The sequence below is a fragment of the Thalassophryne amazonica genome, chromosome 16 (assembly GCF_902500255.1).
Source record: "Thalassophryne amazonica chromosome 16, fThaAma1.1, whole genome shotgun sequence".
NCBI classification, from domain to species: domain Eukaryota; kingdom Metazoa; phylum Chordata; class Actinopteri; order Batrachoidiformes; family Batrachoididae; genus Thalassophryne; species Thalassophryne amazonica.
This window is the reverse complement of record NC_047118.1, coordinates 78154391-78170761: the sequence shown is the minus strand read 5'-3', so window position 1 is coordinate 78170761 and position 16371 is coordinate 78154391. Positions and strand designations below refer to the sequence as shown.

Sequence of the window (16371 nt, the reverse complement as noted above, 5' to 3'; positions counted from 1 at the left end):
TTTGTTTTATATACTTAGAAAATTGCTGTTTATATAAAAAGGCGATTCCATGAATATGGCCATAGGGATGGTCCTTGACTTTTTTCTCGAGTTGAATACATTTGTAACCTTCAATAATGTGTGTAAAATTGTCCGTCTTTGTTTTGGTTAGGCCGATAAAGTCATATATATCTATATACTTTTCAAAAACTCCGTCATTCCACTTTGAGTGTAATCCACAGACATTTAGTCCAATAAAACTAATTTGGTTATCATTGTCGTATTTTGCACAGTAGTCGTGATCGAGTATCGCATAAACTGGGGAAATATTCATGTTGTTGGATAAGTCTGTGGCTAAAGCCTCGAGTTCCTAAAACTTGAAGTATATTCCAAGGCTATCCACTTTGTCCTCACTCCATCCAAGCTTGTGGAGGTCCTCGGGAGAGTCAATTACCTTCCGCACCTCTCTATCACCCTCCTTCACCACACTGAATATCTTTCCATCGATAGACCAACTCCTGATCACACCCTCGTCCTCCTTCAGCGCCTTCATGAGTCGGGTTCGGAGCTGCGTCAGGTCGTCGTTGATGAAGACGTCTCGACAGTCTTCCTTCCTCTTCAGCTCCCTCTTCGCCTTCATCACCGCTGACTTCGTCTCGCGTCTGACAAACCTGGCGATGATGGTTCGCGGTTTGCCAGCTGGGCCGGGGAGGCGGTGGCTGATGCTGATGTCCCGTTTGTCGATGTTGACATCGATCTTCTGCGCAAGTTCCACGACCTTCTCTTTGGTGTCCTCTCTCTCCGACTCCGGCAGCCCGTAGATCTTCACATTCTCCTTCCTGGAGTACTGCTCCTGCCGGTCGAGTTCGAAGCACTGTATCTGCACTTCACGGTGCATCCTGTCGACCTTCTCGGTGAGCCGCACCGATTTGATCCCCTCGATGCCCTCAAGTATCTGTTTGGTGGAAGCAGATACTACAGCGCAGATGGTCTGAGTAATCATGGGCAGCATCTGGCTCATCAGGTCCGCTATCAGGTCGGCATGGTTCGATGGTGGATGCTGATGCTGGCCGCTCCTTTGTTGTTGCTGGCTTTGTTGTCGGCGTCGGGTGCCATGCGTATGGCCTGGATGATGCGTCTGTGGGGTTTGTAGTGCCTTAATTGAGGCATCTACAGATGCATCGACCGCTTCTCTAATGCTTTCAGGGATCTGGTCTTCTAGACCGTCTGCTGTGGTCCGAAATCACGCATGCGCAGAGAAGGCAGGCGGACCAATTTTTGTTTGGGGGGGGGGGGGGGGGGGGCTCGGTCTGCGACTCCGGCGTTGCTAAGACCTCACAGACATAGTGCCCAGATGTGCAACCGGGTCAATATAGAACCGTTAGTAATTTGTTGCTTTTTCATAACAGCAGGTACAATAATAAACATTTCACATATAGAAACACTGTGAAGTGTGAACTGTTACTAATTTGTTGCTTATTTATAATTAGAGGCCATGTAATGAATATTTCTACATTGTACATAGCATAAGTATCTAGTGTCATTGAATTAAAATGTTTTACGATATTGTCATTAAATATCAGTATATTTATAATTGAATAAATATCTTTAGTTGTGTAAACATCACTTTTTAATGACATCATCAACCCCTGAAGAAACTTCTTGAAATAATATTGCCCAATAGAATCTTCAATTTTTACAGTATTTCAGTCAAACTTCAATATTTTTCGATAGAGAAAAACGCTGCTCGGTCAAAGGCTTTGCCTTCATTATATTACTTAATATGCTAACATTATGCTAAGCGGCTAACTGACCATCGAGCGTGTCCACCTCTCGCGGCGTTTTAACCTCCTCCTCTGGCATTTCTACATCCTGCGACTCCACGTCTTTCGGCTGCTTGTCGGCTTTAGAAGCCGCCTTCTCCCGCCGCTTGGCCGCTGTTTCTTTCATTGTGCCTGAATAGCAGATAAAACAATCTGACTACAAACGATGACTGGCAACTATTTTGTTTTGCACGGAGCAAAGGATTATGGGATTGTGTTTACATTTGTTTCCGGGGTTTATTGGTTCCGTTTCCGGAGCCCCTCCGCAAAATAAATACTTTTAATAAATAAAAATGTTAATTATGTTCTAAACGTCGTTGGTCGATGTCGTATATATACAGTCTGCTGTCGTCCTTAGGTGTTTTCTTGAAGACAATTTTGAAAAATTTTGTTGTAATTTTTTTGTAGTTTGGTGAAATGTGTTTCGTTTGTCATATTTTATTGATCTTCGTTGTTTTTGATGAATAAGTTTCAATCTGTTCGTTATATTTTCTTAATAAAGTTTTTTAAATAAATTAAAATGAAAAAGGTTGCCAAGCACCTCAAACCTGTCTGGAATTCAGAAACCAAAACGTGTTTTTTTTATTTATTTATTAATTCATTCATTATTTTTTTAAGGAGCTTTTCTTTAAATATACCAAACATGTTTATTTTTAATTATTTACTTATTGGCTGAAGCTCTTTTATACACCAAATAACTTTATTTTTCATTAATTAGCTGAAGCTTTTGTCACTAAACATGGTTGGTTGTTTGTTGACTGAATTTATATATATATATAAGCTGTTATATATATATATATATATATATATATATATATATATATATATATATATATATATATATATATATATATATATATATATATATATATATATATATATATATATATATATATATATTATATATATATATAACAGCTCTTTCGTCATTATTATGACGTTGATGTTGAAAGCACGGCCCCTTCTGGTGGATATAAAAAGGCCCGTTGGACTGCCGAATTGGGGGCGTGGTCAGTGAGTCAGCTGTAGGCTGCATTACGTCAGTAAAATTTTGTTCAATAAAACTTTTCCCGGGTGTCTCTGGATCTGAAAGGCCAAGTACCCCGAGGCTTGAACATCACTGCTGATCAGTGAAGTTACTGAAAGCCTGGATGAGGCTTTGATGTGACTCACAATTCATTTTGAAGAGTGGTCAAAGTGTGACTAGGGATTAGACAAAAGAACAGATCCCCAGAACAGATTGGGGAGGTGATGGTCTAGTGGTTAAAGCGTTGGGCTTTAGACCAGAGGATCCTTAGTTCAAAACCCAGCCTGACCGGAAAATCACTAAGGGCCCTTGGGCAAGGTCCTTACTCCCCTAGTTGCTCCCGGTGTGTAGTGGGCGCCTTGCATGGCAGCAGCCTCACATCGGGTGAATGTGAGGCATTAATGTGTATAGCGCTTTGAGCGTCCGATGCAGATGGAAAAGCACTATATAAATGCAGTCCATTTACCATTTATTTTATCCCATAGTGGTCCCAAGGGCTGAAGTGTCCTTGAGCAAAGCACTGAACCCTGAAATACTCGAAGATGGCACAAGCTGACATCATGCAGATATGAAGGAAGACTGTCAAGACGAGCACACAGACTGAGTTTGAAGACCGATGCTATAGATTAAGTCCAGATTAGGGTGGTAGAGAGACGAGTGCACCGACTCATACTTCAGATGCTAGTCTGTCAGAATCCAGATCCAAATCCCGATTAAGTTGACGGAGAGGTGTGTACACCAACACACACTTCAGCCTCCAGTATGTCAGAATCCAGATTAAATGAGATCTGGTGTCTGTGCTCAAAGTGTTGAATGTTATTTCATGTGAAATTGGGTCACTGTGGGTTCAAATCCAGCTGGACGGATTTTAAGTGCCTTTCAGCGCCATATGTGACCTCTGACCCCATTAACCACAAACAAAGAGTAAACCCAGAGATCACCTGCTGCTGTGATCTTTTCAATTTTCCTCACAGGAAATCTTTATCCTCATCCAGGTTGTAGAATTCATCATAGTACAGAAACAGGATTAGTGAAGGTTACAAATGATCTTCTTATGGCCTCAGACAGTGGACTCATCTCTGTGCTTGTTCTGTTGGACCTCAGTGCTGCTTTTGATACTGTTGACCATAAAATTTTATTACAGAGATTAGAGCATGCCATAGGTATTAAAGGCACTGCGCTGCGGTGGTTTGAATCATATTTATCTAATAGATTACAATTTGTTCATGTAAATGGGGAATCTTCTTCACAGACTAAGGTTAATTATGGAGTTCCACAAGGTTCTGTGCTAGGACCAATTTTATTCACTTTATACATGCTTCCCTTAGGCAGTATTATTAGACGGCATTGCTTAAATTTTCATTGTTACGTAGATGATACCCAGCTTTATCTATCCATGAAGCCAGAGGACACACACAAATTAGCTAAACTGCAGGATTGTCTTACAGACATAAAGACATAGATGACCTCTAATTTCTTGCTTTTAAACTCAGATAAAACTGAAGTTATTGTACTTGGCCCCACAAATCTTAGAAACATGGTGTCTAACCAGATCCTTACTCTGGATGGCATTACCCTGACCTCTAGTAATACTGTGATAAATCTTGGAGTCATTTTTGATCAGGATATGTCATTCAAAGCGCATATTAAACAAATATGTAAGACTGCTTTTTTGCATTTACGCAATATCTCTAAAATTAGAAAGGTCTTGTCTCAGAGTGATGCTGAAAAACTAATTCATGCATTTATTTCCTCTAGGCTGGACCATTGTAATTCATTATTATCAGGTTGTCCTAAAAGTTCCCTGAAAAGCCTTCAGTTAATTCAAAATGCTGCAGCTAGAGTACTGACGGGGACTAGAAGGAGAGAGCATACCTCACCCATATTGGCCTCTCTTCATTGGCTTCCTGTTAATTCTAGAATAGAATTTAAAATTCTTCTTCTTACTTATAAGGTTTTGAATAATCAGGTCCCATCTTATCTTAGGGACCTCATAGTACCATATCACCCCAATAGAGCGCTTCGCTCTCAGACTGCAGGCTTACTTGTAGTTCCTAGGGTTTGTAAGAGTAGAATGGGAGGCAGAGCCTTCAGCTTTCAGGCTCCTCTCCTGTGGAACCAGCTCCCAATTCGGATCAGGGAGACAGACACCCTCTCTACTTTTAAGATTAGGCTTAAAACTTTCCTTTTTGCTAAAGCTTATAGTTAGGGCTGGATCAGGTGACCCTGAACCATCCCTTAGTTATGCTGCTATAGACTTAGACTGCTGGGGGGTTCCCATGATGCACTGAGTGTTTCTTTCTCTTTTTGCTCTGTATGCACCACTCTGCATTTAATCATTAGTGACTGATCTCTGCTCCCCTCCACAGCATGTCTTTTTCCTGGTTCTCTCCCTCAGCCCCAACCAGTCCCAGCAGAAGACTGCCCCTCCCTGAGCCTGGTTCTGCTGGAGGTTTCTTCCTGTTAAAAGGGAGTTTTCCTTCCCACTGTAGCCAAGTGCTTGCTCACAGGGGGTCGTTTGACCGTTGGGGTTTTTACGTAATTATTGTATGGCCTTGCCTTACAATATAAAGCGCCTTGGGGCAACTGTTTGTTGTGATTTGGCGCTATATAAATAAAATTGATTGAATTGATTGATTGATTGATCCTCTGAGAGACAGATAGCCAGAACATTTACATCAGTGTAAATCCTGATGATAATCAGAGTTTTGACTTTAAACTCGGCATACCTTATGATGTCACAAAAGATTATGAAAGTCCATCATCAGGGCCATCTTTACCCTAGTGGAGGGCGGAGCTCTCCCTTCTCTTTTGGAACTGATCTTCACGTCATTGAGCTGCTTTCAGACACCGTGTCATCTTCCTAAATTCTAAAATGTGTGCTGTGTGTTGTGTGGAAGACAGAACCCAAAGTGTTCCTGTAGAACTGAACAGAGTCAGGATCGATCTGAAGCCAGACACAGAAGTATTTTATTAAATTTAAAATGTGATAACAATGACTAACAGTAACCACAAAGAGACAAACCACAAACCCAAAGACAATAAACAAAATGAACAATAAAAAGATAAACATGCAATCTGGGTAAATAAAAAAGACAAAAGAAAAGGAAAAGATTATTTTATATTAAAACTTATTTTCATCTTTGCAACATTTTTTCATTCAGTAAATATGACAAAACACTGTGGTTTTACTTTTTATATTAAAATTTTATAAAAATCTGCTTCGGTTCAGCAGCACTGATATAATCAGTCACCAATATCATACATTATTATTCAGACATGAATGTTGATTGATTCAACATGCCTCAGACAGCGAACACAAATAATTCAGTTATAGACACTTTTTGTTGAAATTGTCAACCGAGTGGCATTACTTGAATGGTCATATCACTTCTTGCCACTAGGAGACACTGTTGCACATCTGATCACAGACTGAGTAGTTGCTGAGATGACCCCTGTATTTTCAAAGAATGTAACATGAACACAGAATGGAGCCAAACATATACACCTAATCATGTGACAAGTGGACACACCACACAACCACATGGGAATCAAACACCATGAAACTATTATCTTCATAATAGCTCCTGCTGTTTGGGAAAAGTTGGGTTCCAAATTAGTCAGGCGAAGGTTCGGTCCAGATCATGCTGCATCCAGACTAGCAGCATCTGAAAGGTAAGTCCAGACTAGAGATAGGCCAACCCAGTCTCATGGCATGACGTGATTCAGCAGCATGAAATATACATTAATCTACTGGTTCGTGATATTATGACGAAAAGCACCTCATTTTCATCACGGCAGCACAAATTCATTCTAATTCATTCCATGATGGCTGCACACAGTTAAAAGTGAAGCGGGGGGTCGGGGGTGTTGTGGTTAGGGTTGGGAGAAGGAGTAGGGTTAGGTTATGGTTAAGGTTAGGGTTGGGGTAGGTGTAGGGTTAGTAATAGTGAGTTTAAAAAAAAAACTGTCACAAAAATTTGACTCATTTCGTGACTGGAGCACAAAACAAACAAACAAACAAACAAAAAACATGAGGCTAGGCTGAGATAGGCACAGAATAGGTCAGAAAATAGAGTTAGGAGAAGATTAGATACAGACTGGAACTCAGAGAAGGTTAGGTCTAGATTCAAGTTAGGCAAAAGATAGGTCAGACACCAGAGTTAGATGAAGGTTATGTTCAGATTAGAATGAAGCAAAGATTCAGTCCAGATTACAGTCCAGTGAAGGTTAGATCCAGACTAGTGTCAACTGAACCTTAGTTCCAGACTAGAGTCAGGTGAAGGTTATTGTCAGATTGGAGTCAAGCAATGGTTAAGTTCAGACTAGAGTCAGGCCAAGGTTAGGTTCAGATGAGAGTTATGTAAAGGTTAGGTCCAGACTAGAGAAAGGTAAAAAAGAAAAAAGTCAGAGACTAGAGTGAGGTGAAGGCAAAGAGCCAGATTAGAGTCGGGCAAAGGTTAGGTCCAGACTACAGAAAGGCAAAGAATAGGTCAGAGTCTAGAGCCAGGTGAAGGTTAGGTTCAGACTACAGAAAGGCAAAGAATAGGCCAGAGACTAGAGGCAGGTGAAGGTTAGGTTCAGACTAGAGTTAGGCAAAGAACAGGCCAGAGACTAGAGCCAGTCAAAGGTTAGGTTCAGACTACAGAAAGGCAAAGAACAGGCCAGAGACTAGAGGCAGGTGAAGGTTAGGTTCAAACTAGAGTTAGGTAAAGGTTAGGGTTTCCCCTATGAGAATTTGGGGAGTTTCAGTAGTCACATGGTTAGGTGACGATTCAGGATTTTATCTCACTGGGCTGCAACCACTTCCAAATGGCATTTGTGAGGGAATTTACAAGAATTTGTGCAACGTTCATTGGGTGTCACTATCCCCCCTCGTGAGATGCAGGGCATCAAATGCATCATATATGAATTTTGAACAGGTCAAAGTTGGTGAGGCAACAAAGGTCATCATCACATACTCCCAGAGCCACGGCGGGCATTGCAACACCCTCTGAATGTAGTCTCCAAGAATCATAACGTGCGAGAATCATAAGAGAACTTTGTGACCATTTGATGAAGGATAAAGCTACACTGTGAGTGAGTGGAGAAAAAATGATGATGCCACATTCCTTATGGGAGACACACATGCAAGTTGCCCTGTGAGCACACCAAAATAGCGGAGATGATCGGAGAGGAACAGCACTTGTGGAAGTGGCTGAGCGAGTCCAGCAGCCCCTCTGCTGTGCAATTTGTACTTGATGTTTATATATTCATGTCTCCAACTACTCTCCGACCATCACAGCCCAGTGAAATAGTGCACTTAGCGTTATGTAAATCTTAGGATGATATCTGAGTTTGTCAAGGTTAAGCGTTTGTTTAATTTCTCTCTCACATGATGTTCTGTGGAAATTATTAAATGTTTTGGTGAGATGTCAATTGTGTGTCTTCTGTGGAGTGCAAGCGATGTCACTGATGAGCTCCACTTCAATTTAAGATCCTTCAGGTAACGCTGACATGAAGGGGTCCACCCAGAATTCAATCATTGTGATCAGTGAATACACAGGTATTGTTTCAATGATTGAAATTAAATTGACCAGATACAAGTAAGTTGTCATTGTACATCAACAATCTTTCATCACAATGCACAGAAAGTTCTGCATATAGGGGTCAATGTGTTTGAGGATTTACACAGGTAAAATGATCTAATTATAAAAAATTTATATGAGAGTTTTGGTTCAATCATTATGAATATTAATGGGTTGTTAGGGTCCCTGCACACATAGCTAGAGTAACCCAGCTCTGGTTTCATTGTTAGCACTGCCCAGCTCTCAATTGCACGCAATCTGTGAATTGGACCAACAGTTTGCGGCCATTGTTTTCTGAATGTGAATCTAACATGACAGTGACAACAAGTTGGACTTGGTAAGGATGGAGATGCTTTCATTTTGGGCCAGTGGTGGGCACAGTTCCGCTAATCTGCTAATTAGCAAAGCTAACATTTTTGTTAGCAGATTAGCTTTTCAGATAACTTCAGAAACCATCAGCGAACCAATTAGCTTACAATAAATTTAGTTCTGACAACTTTTAGACCGTCAGCGTTTTTCTACGTAGTTAGTAATGGTGACAAACATTTATAAACCCTGTTGGCTCTTGTCTGCTATGTATTTTGCAGCAGCGAGGTGGCTGAGAGGAGCTGAGCTCAACTCTACCCCAATAGAAGAGGCCTGGCCATTCTGCTTGGGACTCCGGCAAGGGCGGTCGCCATCTCCTCCTCTCTCCTCTATCTCTGCTCCAACCTTCAAAGTCCCTACTTCACCGGACTGTGAATTCTTCAAACTATATTGGATTAACCATGGAAATGATCAGCTGGTCTCTGAACGCTATTGACACCATTTTTTCAACAAGGAAATCAAGGCTGGGGGACCCTGCGTGCCCAGATGGAACCTACCCTGCGGGCTATGTTCTCGACACCTGGGAGAAATGGCATGTCACATGCTTGGTGCCACTCTCGGTGGAGGACATTGAAGATTTATTTATATTTGGTTTTATCGTAGGAGGGCTGGTACTTAATGGTTTATGGGCTGCCCTGACCTACCGGAGAATTGGGCAAGACGGCAGCCACCAGAACCACGACCCCTCACCTGTCCGTCACGATTAATGAGCTGGGCAAGGCGATACATTCTCAGACTGCATTAACCCTTGAACTCAGATGCAAGCTGAATAACATCTCGGAGCAAATGCATGCCTTGCAAAGGAAGATGTCGGAGACAAGGGAATACTCATGAATTGGATTTGGTTGTTCATGAGAGCTGCAAATGTGTTTTCACTCCTCAACCATAAACATGGCCCCTGAAGGTCAAAACACCCCATTGTTTTCCTCCAGAAGAATTTCTACTGCCTTGGTGAACCATTCGGCTGCCTTCTTATCTTTTGCAACTCTAGCACACACAGACAGAAACTGACATAAATTTAACTCATCTGCTACTCACACATGGACAGTGACTGATACGCATGCTCCCACCCCCTTCCCCTCCTTTGTATTTGTGTCCCCATCCCCCATCCCATCCCATCCCCCACTCATGCCACTCCTTTCCCCCTCTGCGGTGCAGCGCAGCTTTATCTGTGGCAGCTCCCCATTCCCCCCAAGCTGGCTGCATGACCATGTGTTGCTGCACGCCCCCCCCCCACCCCAACACACACACACTCACATTTCCTCAATTCGGATGACAGACTGTTTCAAAGTTTAGCGTACATAAACAATCAAATGTATATGTGCGGTGGTTTTAATTCTGACATGGGCCATTATTACGTTCAACTAGTAATAACTGTGGATTAATTGCTGTACATTTGTATGAGGTAATTGGGTGTGAAATGAATTGCCCTTTTAGGGATCAATAAAGTTGTCTGAGTGGCCACCAGACTGCTACACAAAAAAGTCATTACCCTTGATAGTATACAGTGGTCTAGCCATGAGGCTGACCCCGGTTTGACCCCGGTTTACTGCATACTGTAAACCGGGGTCAAAATGCATAGAACACTGCCATCTACTGGCACCCGGTTATATCAGACGGTTGTCGATCTGAATCACAATTTAACAGACTTTTTGGTTGTACAAATGCCCTTTTTTTTTTTTTTTTTTACAAATGAATAAAATTACATATTTTACAAAAGCACATTTATTTGTAAACACAAACACACATTACATTCACTTGTGTTGGTTTTACATAGAATTAATTAGTCAACCAATCAGTATGAGCGGAGGCTAAGTTTACCCATAATCCCTTTGGTCATCTGTGTGTTAATGTTCAAAGCTTCAGAATTAGTCCGATTATTTTAAAATAAACAGATGTTATATTTTCACTTTGAATATTTTAAGAGTTGACATTAATGTAGTTATTCTATCCTGATTAATTTGATTTATAAATCAAAACTATTTGATTAGTTTTGATTTAGTTTAGTTTTGACTAATTGATTAGTTTTGATTTAGTTTGGCATAAGTCAAACCTGCTTTCCTTTTCAAGATTTCGGCCTCATGGCTGGACTGCTGTATGCTGTCACGTTACATGACGCGTCCCTACAGCAGTGGGCAGGGCGCACAAAGACAAACTCATTGGCTGTGTTTGGGTTTGTGATCGCCTTTGATTCTATCAGAAGTATTGGTGGTGTTTAAACTCAAAATCGGCTTGTTAGTAGCTCAGAGTATACCGGAGACGATACTGAAAGTTATTGGTTAGCTGTAGCTTCCGGTAAATTTTTTGGCAGGCAGTTTATCAGTTTAGCATTATAAAAGATAACTTTTTAGTTAGTTGATTACTGGTTATCAGAGCTAGGTTTTTGGTTAGTTATGCCCACTACTGCTTTGGGCGGGATGTGGACCCCTTCACTTTCGGCAGGATGGGGATGCTTTCACTATGGCCCGGATGTGAACCCATTCATTTTGTGCAGGATGTAGACCCCTTCACTATGAGAAGGGTAGCAATCCTTTCACTGTGGGCAGGATGGGGACCCCATCACTTTGGGTAGGATGTGGACTCCTTCACTCTGGACAGAATGGAGATCCATTCACTTTGGGCAGGATGGAAACCCCTTCACTATGAGCAGGGTAGGGATCCTTTCACTGTGGGCAGGATGGGGACCCCATCACTTTGGGCAGGGTGGGGATCCTTTCACTTTGAGCAGGATGAAAACCCTTCACTGTGGGCAGGATAGGAACCACTTCACTGTGTGCAGGATGAGGAGCCTTTCACATTGGGCAGAATGTGGATCGCTTCACTGTGGGCAGGATGTGGACACTTTCACTTTGGGCAGAATGTGAACACATTCACTCTGGGCGGGATGTGAACACCTTCACTATGGGCAGGATAGGAACCACTTCACTGTGGGCAGGATGGGACCCTTTCACTATGGGCAGGATGTGAACCCATTCACTTTGTGCAGGGTGGGGATCCTTTCACTTTGTGCAGAATGAAAACCCTTCACTATGGGCAGGATAGGAACCACTTCACTGTGTGCAGGTTGGGGAGCCTTTCACTTTGGGCAGAATATGGACCGCTTCACTGTGGGCAGGATGTGGACACTTTCACTTTGGGCAGAATGTGGATCCCTTCGGTATGGGCAGCACGTGAACCCATTCACTCTGGGCAGGATTTGAACACCTTCACTATGGGCAGGATGGAGACACTTTGACTATGTGCAGGATAGGGACCCCTTCACTGTGGCAGGATGTGGACACTTTCACTTTGGGCAGGATGTGGACACTTTCACTATGGTCAGGATGTGCACACTTTCACTATGGTCAGGATGTGGACACTTTCACTTTGGGCAGAATGTGGACACTTTCACTATGGTCAGGATGTGGACACTTTCACTTTGGGCAGGATGTGGACACTTTCATGGTGGGCAGGATGTGGACATTTTCACTATGGTCAGGATGTGGACCCTTTCATGGTGGGCAGGATGTGGACACTCTTACTATGGTCAGGATGTGGACACTTTCACTTTGGGCAGGATGTGGACACTTTCCCTTTGGGCAGGATGTGAACCCCTTCACTTTGGGCAGGATGTGAACCCCTTCACTATTGGCAGGATGGAGACACTTTCACTATTAGCAGAATAGGGACCCCTTCACGAAGGGCATGATGTGGACACTTTTACTTTGGGCAGAATGTGGACCTCTTCACTATGGGCAGGATGTGGACAATTTCACTATGAGCAGGATGGAGACCCTTTAACTATGGACAGGATGTGATCCCCTTCATTATTGGCAGGATAGGAACCCTTTCACTATGGGCAGAATGTGAACCCATTCACTTTGAGCAGGATGTGGATCCCTTCACTTTGGCCAGGATGTGGACACTTTCACTATGGGAAAGATGTGGACCCCTTCACTATGGGCAGGATGGGGACACTTTCATTATGGGCAGGATGGAGACCCTTTTACTATGGGCAGGATAGGGACGCTTTCACTATGGGCAGGATAGGGACCCTTTCACTATGGGCAGGATGTAGACCCTTTTACTATGGGCAGGATGGGGACATTTTCACTATGGGCAGGATGGAGACCCTTTCACCATGGGCAGAATGTGAACCCATTCACTTTAAGCAGGATGTGGGCCCCTTCATTATGGGCAGGATGTGGACTCTTTCACAATGGGCAGGATGTGGACACTTTCACAATGGGCAGGTTGTTGGACTCTTTCACAATGGGCAGGATGTGGACACTTTCACCATGGGCAGGATGGGGACCCTTTCACTATAGGCAGGGTAGCTACCCTTTCACTTTGGACAGGATGTGCACTCTTTCAGCAATAGCCTTGCTGTTTTTACACTGTTCTCCATCCCTGATCAAAGATCTAAGCCATCACATCATGTACATACATGGATTCCTGCTGCGCACTAAACAGGACAAGTTCTCCATCCAGGTGGAGGTGGTACTATTGAGCCTCCGGGTGATTATGTCTCTCGGCTCTGTAGTAGCTTGAGGTATGCCATGTGCCGGCAGAAGTGTTCCTGGTTCTGCCGGACATAGTAGAGCAGGTAGGAGATGAGCATACAGAACCAGAGGAACATGATGACCAGCATCAGCACATCAGTGGACTTCCTCACAGACAGACACAGATCCCAATCCTCAATCAGCAGGACCAATGGCATCCCAGCAGCCCCTGCAGTCCACATGGAAGACTGGATTTTGAATAATAGGTGATTGATAGGTTGACAGATTTTTTTATCTTGAATGTTTAGTGATTCTGCAGTCAGAACATCTGGTTAAAATTACACATTTGCATAATGAGATGGCTGAACACTATTGACACTATTCGAGCTTCTATTTGGACAAGACTTAATACGAATTTCAGACAAATTCCTCTCTAATTTGTCCTTTAACCTTCGTATTTAAAAAAAAGAACAGAAATTATCAGTGGAATTTTTGGCTTGTGTTTTTGTATTTCACTGAGTCCTATCTAGGCACTAAGACCCATTGTTGTCCTCAGATTCAACAGCATGAAGTGGATGGGAGTCTATGACTCCCCTTAGATAGGACGCCAGTGCAGTGCAGGTTACTTCCCCAGTCAAGACCAGCACCCATTTCCAGTTGGGTGGACTGAGACAATGCCTCATCTAAAGACACAGACAGGTAATACCAATGGGAACTGAACCCAGTTTTATATATGGACAGACCAACTCCTTATCCTACTGAGCTATTTATTGTTTACATCTATTATTTAATAAATATTTTCTTTTGTGTCACAAACTCAAGCTGCTGTGTGATTTTAATACCCTTTCACTATGGTTTATGGTTTGGCACTATCTGGATGCCCCATGACACTGTCAAATGGTCGAGAAGTCGCAACATACCCAGATTGGGAAGATCAGAAGATAAACACACAACTTTTGCCAGTGAGGCCAGATCCAGGTCCAACTGAAGCATCGACACCTGACAACACACAGGAACACAGAGCTGAAGCACCATTAGCGCCCCCTAAAGGCAGTTCAGTTGTATTCCTTATCAGACAAGTGTACCTTGGTGATGATGGTACTGAGAGAGAGACAAGTGCTGGTTACTCACCTTCACCAAAAGACAACTAGTTTGACTAGTTAGCATGTATCTGACCTGACAGTGAGTGCTAATGTGTTTATCAGGTACTGTTCACTCACACAGTGACTTTTTACAAATTAATGTTAGATATATGTGTGGTCATTATTTAAACAAGTAATGTGACAACAAAATTCCATAAACAAAAAGTCAGCTAAGCCCACCACGATAAATCAAAAGCCTGGTCATATCTGACTTCCCTTGAAGAGCTACAACAACCCAGGAGTTAACAAGGGTGGGTTAATGTGATGGGAGAAGCTACAGGTGTGCTTTTTTATGATGGGAGGGGCTACAGATGTGATTAATATAATAGGAGTAGCAACAGATGCGCTTTTTATAAACAATAAGCAAACAAACAATGAAACAAACATGAGCATAAGATTGGGTAAATATAAGCCCCTCCCACACAGCCTGTATGAAGTTTGTCCCGCATTGTGATAAAACACACCTGCAGTTTACAGTCACAGTGCCACGCGTTACATGTGAGGTTAGCGTGCACTCGCAGCCCGCCCAACGCCAACGGGTCCAACGTTGTCAGACAATTGGATGACAGGTCCAAGAAATGGAGGGAGTCCAAACCACTGAAACAGCCGGCTTCCAGCAAGGAGATCTGGGAAGACATTTTTCTTTTTAGGTCAAATATTTCCACCATGGCTAATGTGACTTGATTTGTCACCATGGCAATGTAAGTGTTAGAGGCACCTGGTTGTGCGAGAGATCGAGCTCAGCAAGCAGCCGCAGGTCCAAGAATGAGTTGGCTGGAACACAGATGAGAAGATTTTTATCCAAAAACAGACGTACGGTCAGGTTGGAGATGGCAACAGGAACCTGAAGACAAATAAATAACCACGTGATCCTTACGCCAGGGGCGTCAATTAGCAACAGCTCAATCGCACAGAATTGTAAGTAAACCATGAATACAAACATTTCAATGCAAAATGTTGAATTTAGCAACTTATACTGATACTTAGGAGTGAGTGTTAAAAATATGAACAGGTCTGACTGTGCGTACGTACAGCATCAATTGGTAGAACAGGGGAACTGCAACTAGAAAGCATTGCTGCCATCACAGCATGCAACCTCAGCCACAATTGTTCTTTATTTCTTCAAATTGATAAGTCCACAATTAATAATTATGTCAAGATGTCAAGTTGGAAACACGTGTAGCCTCATTGGTGACAAAACCTACAAAAGACACCTGTGTGAACTAAACGCTAGTTTCGGACCTCAGCAACAAGGACCTCAGTCTCCACCTGCTACTAAAAGGCACAAAGCAAATAGTTTCCCTCCTGCAATTTTATATTAAAAATGGGCCGACAGCAGCACGGTAATGTCACAAAATCACAAAGAATTCTGGAACAACTGTGTTAGGTTCCTTTATCGTGGTGAATTGGACAGGAAATAGACTTCAAAGTTTAGATGTTGTATTGAAAAAAGTTCAAACCCTGATACAGAGAGTCATCTAACAGCACTGGGGATCTTTGAACCATATTACATGCAAACACCTAGAACAAAGAGCCCAGATCTCCTTTCTCCTCTAACTTTTATTTCTGTGCCTAAGCTGGCCCCCATGTGGGTAGTCCTTAGCCTGTCGTGAATCAGTGTCTATGTGATTGGCTGCAAAGTGAGGTTAAGTAGGCGGGTATTAGCGGGTGTCTGCTCAAATTGCATTCAAGGTTGTTATGTAAAAATCTTATAGTGTTTGTGTATGCCTGCAATATAGTGTAGTGCCACACAATAACTCAGAGTGTTACATCATGCCGTCCAAGTAGATGTGAATACTTTGGTTTTATTAATTAGACAGCTATAAAAATATTAGATGGTTTTATCCAGGGCTTAATTTGAGGGGGAGCAAGCCGGAGCGTGCTCCGGAACCTCGGACGCGCGCTCCGGAACCTCTAACTTTGGCTCCGCCAGCTATTTATACTGGATCCAGTGATCCGCCACCTCTCTTGACTAACAAAATATTT

At 42.7% G+C, this 16371-nt stretch overlaps 3 protein-coding genes across 3 annotated transcripts in view; 1 reads left to right on the top strand and 2 right to left on the bottom strand.

The window, feature by feature from the left end:
• The window catches only part of psmd3 (proteasome 26S subunit, non-ATPase 3), a 50160-nt gene extending 48147 nt beyond the window's left edge, over positions 1 to 2013 (bottom strand). The window contains exon 1 of the mRNA XM_034190044.1: positions 1794 to 2013. Coding sequence (XP_034045935.1) covers positions 1794 to 1929 — 136 coding nt within the window. The 5' untranslated portion in view covers positions 1930 to 2013. The remainder of the gene's footprint in view (positions 1 to 1793) is intronic.
• The window catches only part of LOC117527620 (zinc finger BED domain-containing protein 4-like), a 66051-nt gene extending 57015 nt beyond the window's left edge, over positions 1 to 9036 (top strand). The window contains exon 6 of the mRNA XM_034190048.1: positions 8984 to 9036. Within this exon, the coding sequence (XP_034045939.1) occupies positions 8984 to 8998 (15 nt within the window). The 3' untranslated portion in view covers positions 8999 to 9036. The remainder of the gene's footprint in view (positions 1 to 8983) is intronic.
• Positions 9037 to 11077: 2041 nt separating this feature from the next.
• On the bottom strand, positions 11078 to 16156 carry LOC117528662 (leucine-rich repeat-containing protein 3C-like). Its single transcript, XM_034191291.1, has 3 exons — positions 15104 to 16156; positions 14850 to 15011; positions 11078 to 14242 (listed from the first exon to the last, which is right to left on the bottom strand). The coding sequence occupies exons 1-3, from the start codon at positions 15326 to 15328 to the stop codon at positions 14093 to 14095; spliced, it is 537 nt and encodes a 178-aa protein (XP_034047182.1). The 5' UTR covers positions 15329 to 16156; the 3' UTR covers positions 11078 to 14092.
• Between the last annotated feature and the right edge of the window lie 215 nt (positions 16157 to 16371).

Excerpts from the sequence above, each read along its gene's own strand:
- LOC117528662 (XM_034191291.1), bottom strand. The coding sequence starts at position 15,328 with ATGTTTGTATTCATGGTTTACTTACAATTCTGTGCGATTGAGCTGTTG. Across the intron at positions 15,012-15,103 it reads TCGATCTCTCGCACAACCAG|ATCTCCTTGCTGGAAGCCGG; the intron begins GTGCCTCTAACA and ends ATGTCTTCCCAG. Across the intron at positions 14,243-14,849 it reads ACTGTGACTGTAAACTGCAG|GTGTCGATGCTTCAGTTGGA; the intron begins GTGTGTTTTATC and ends GTGTGTTGTCAG.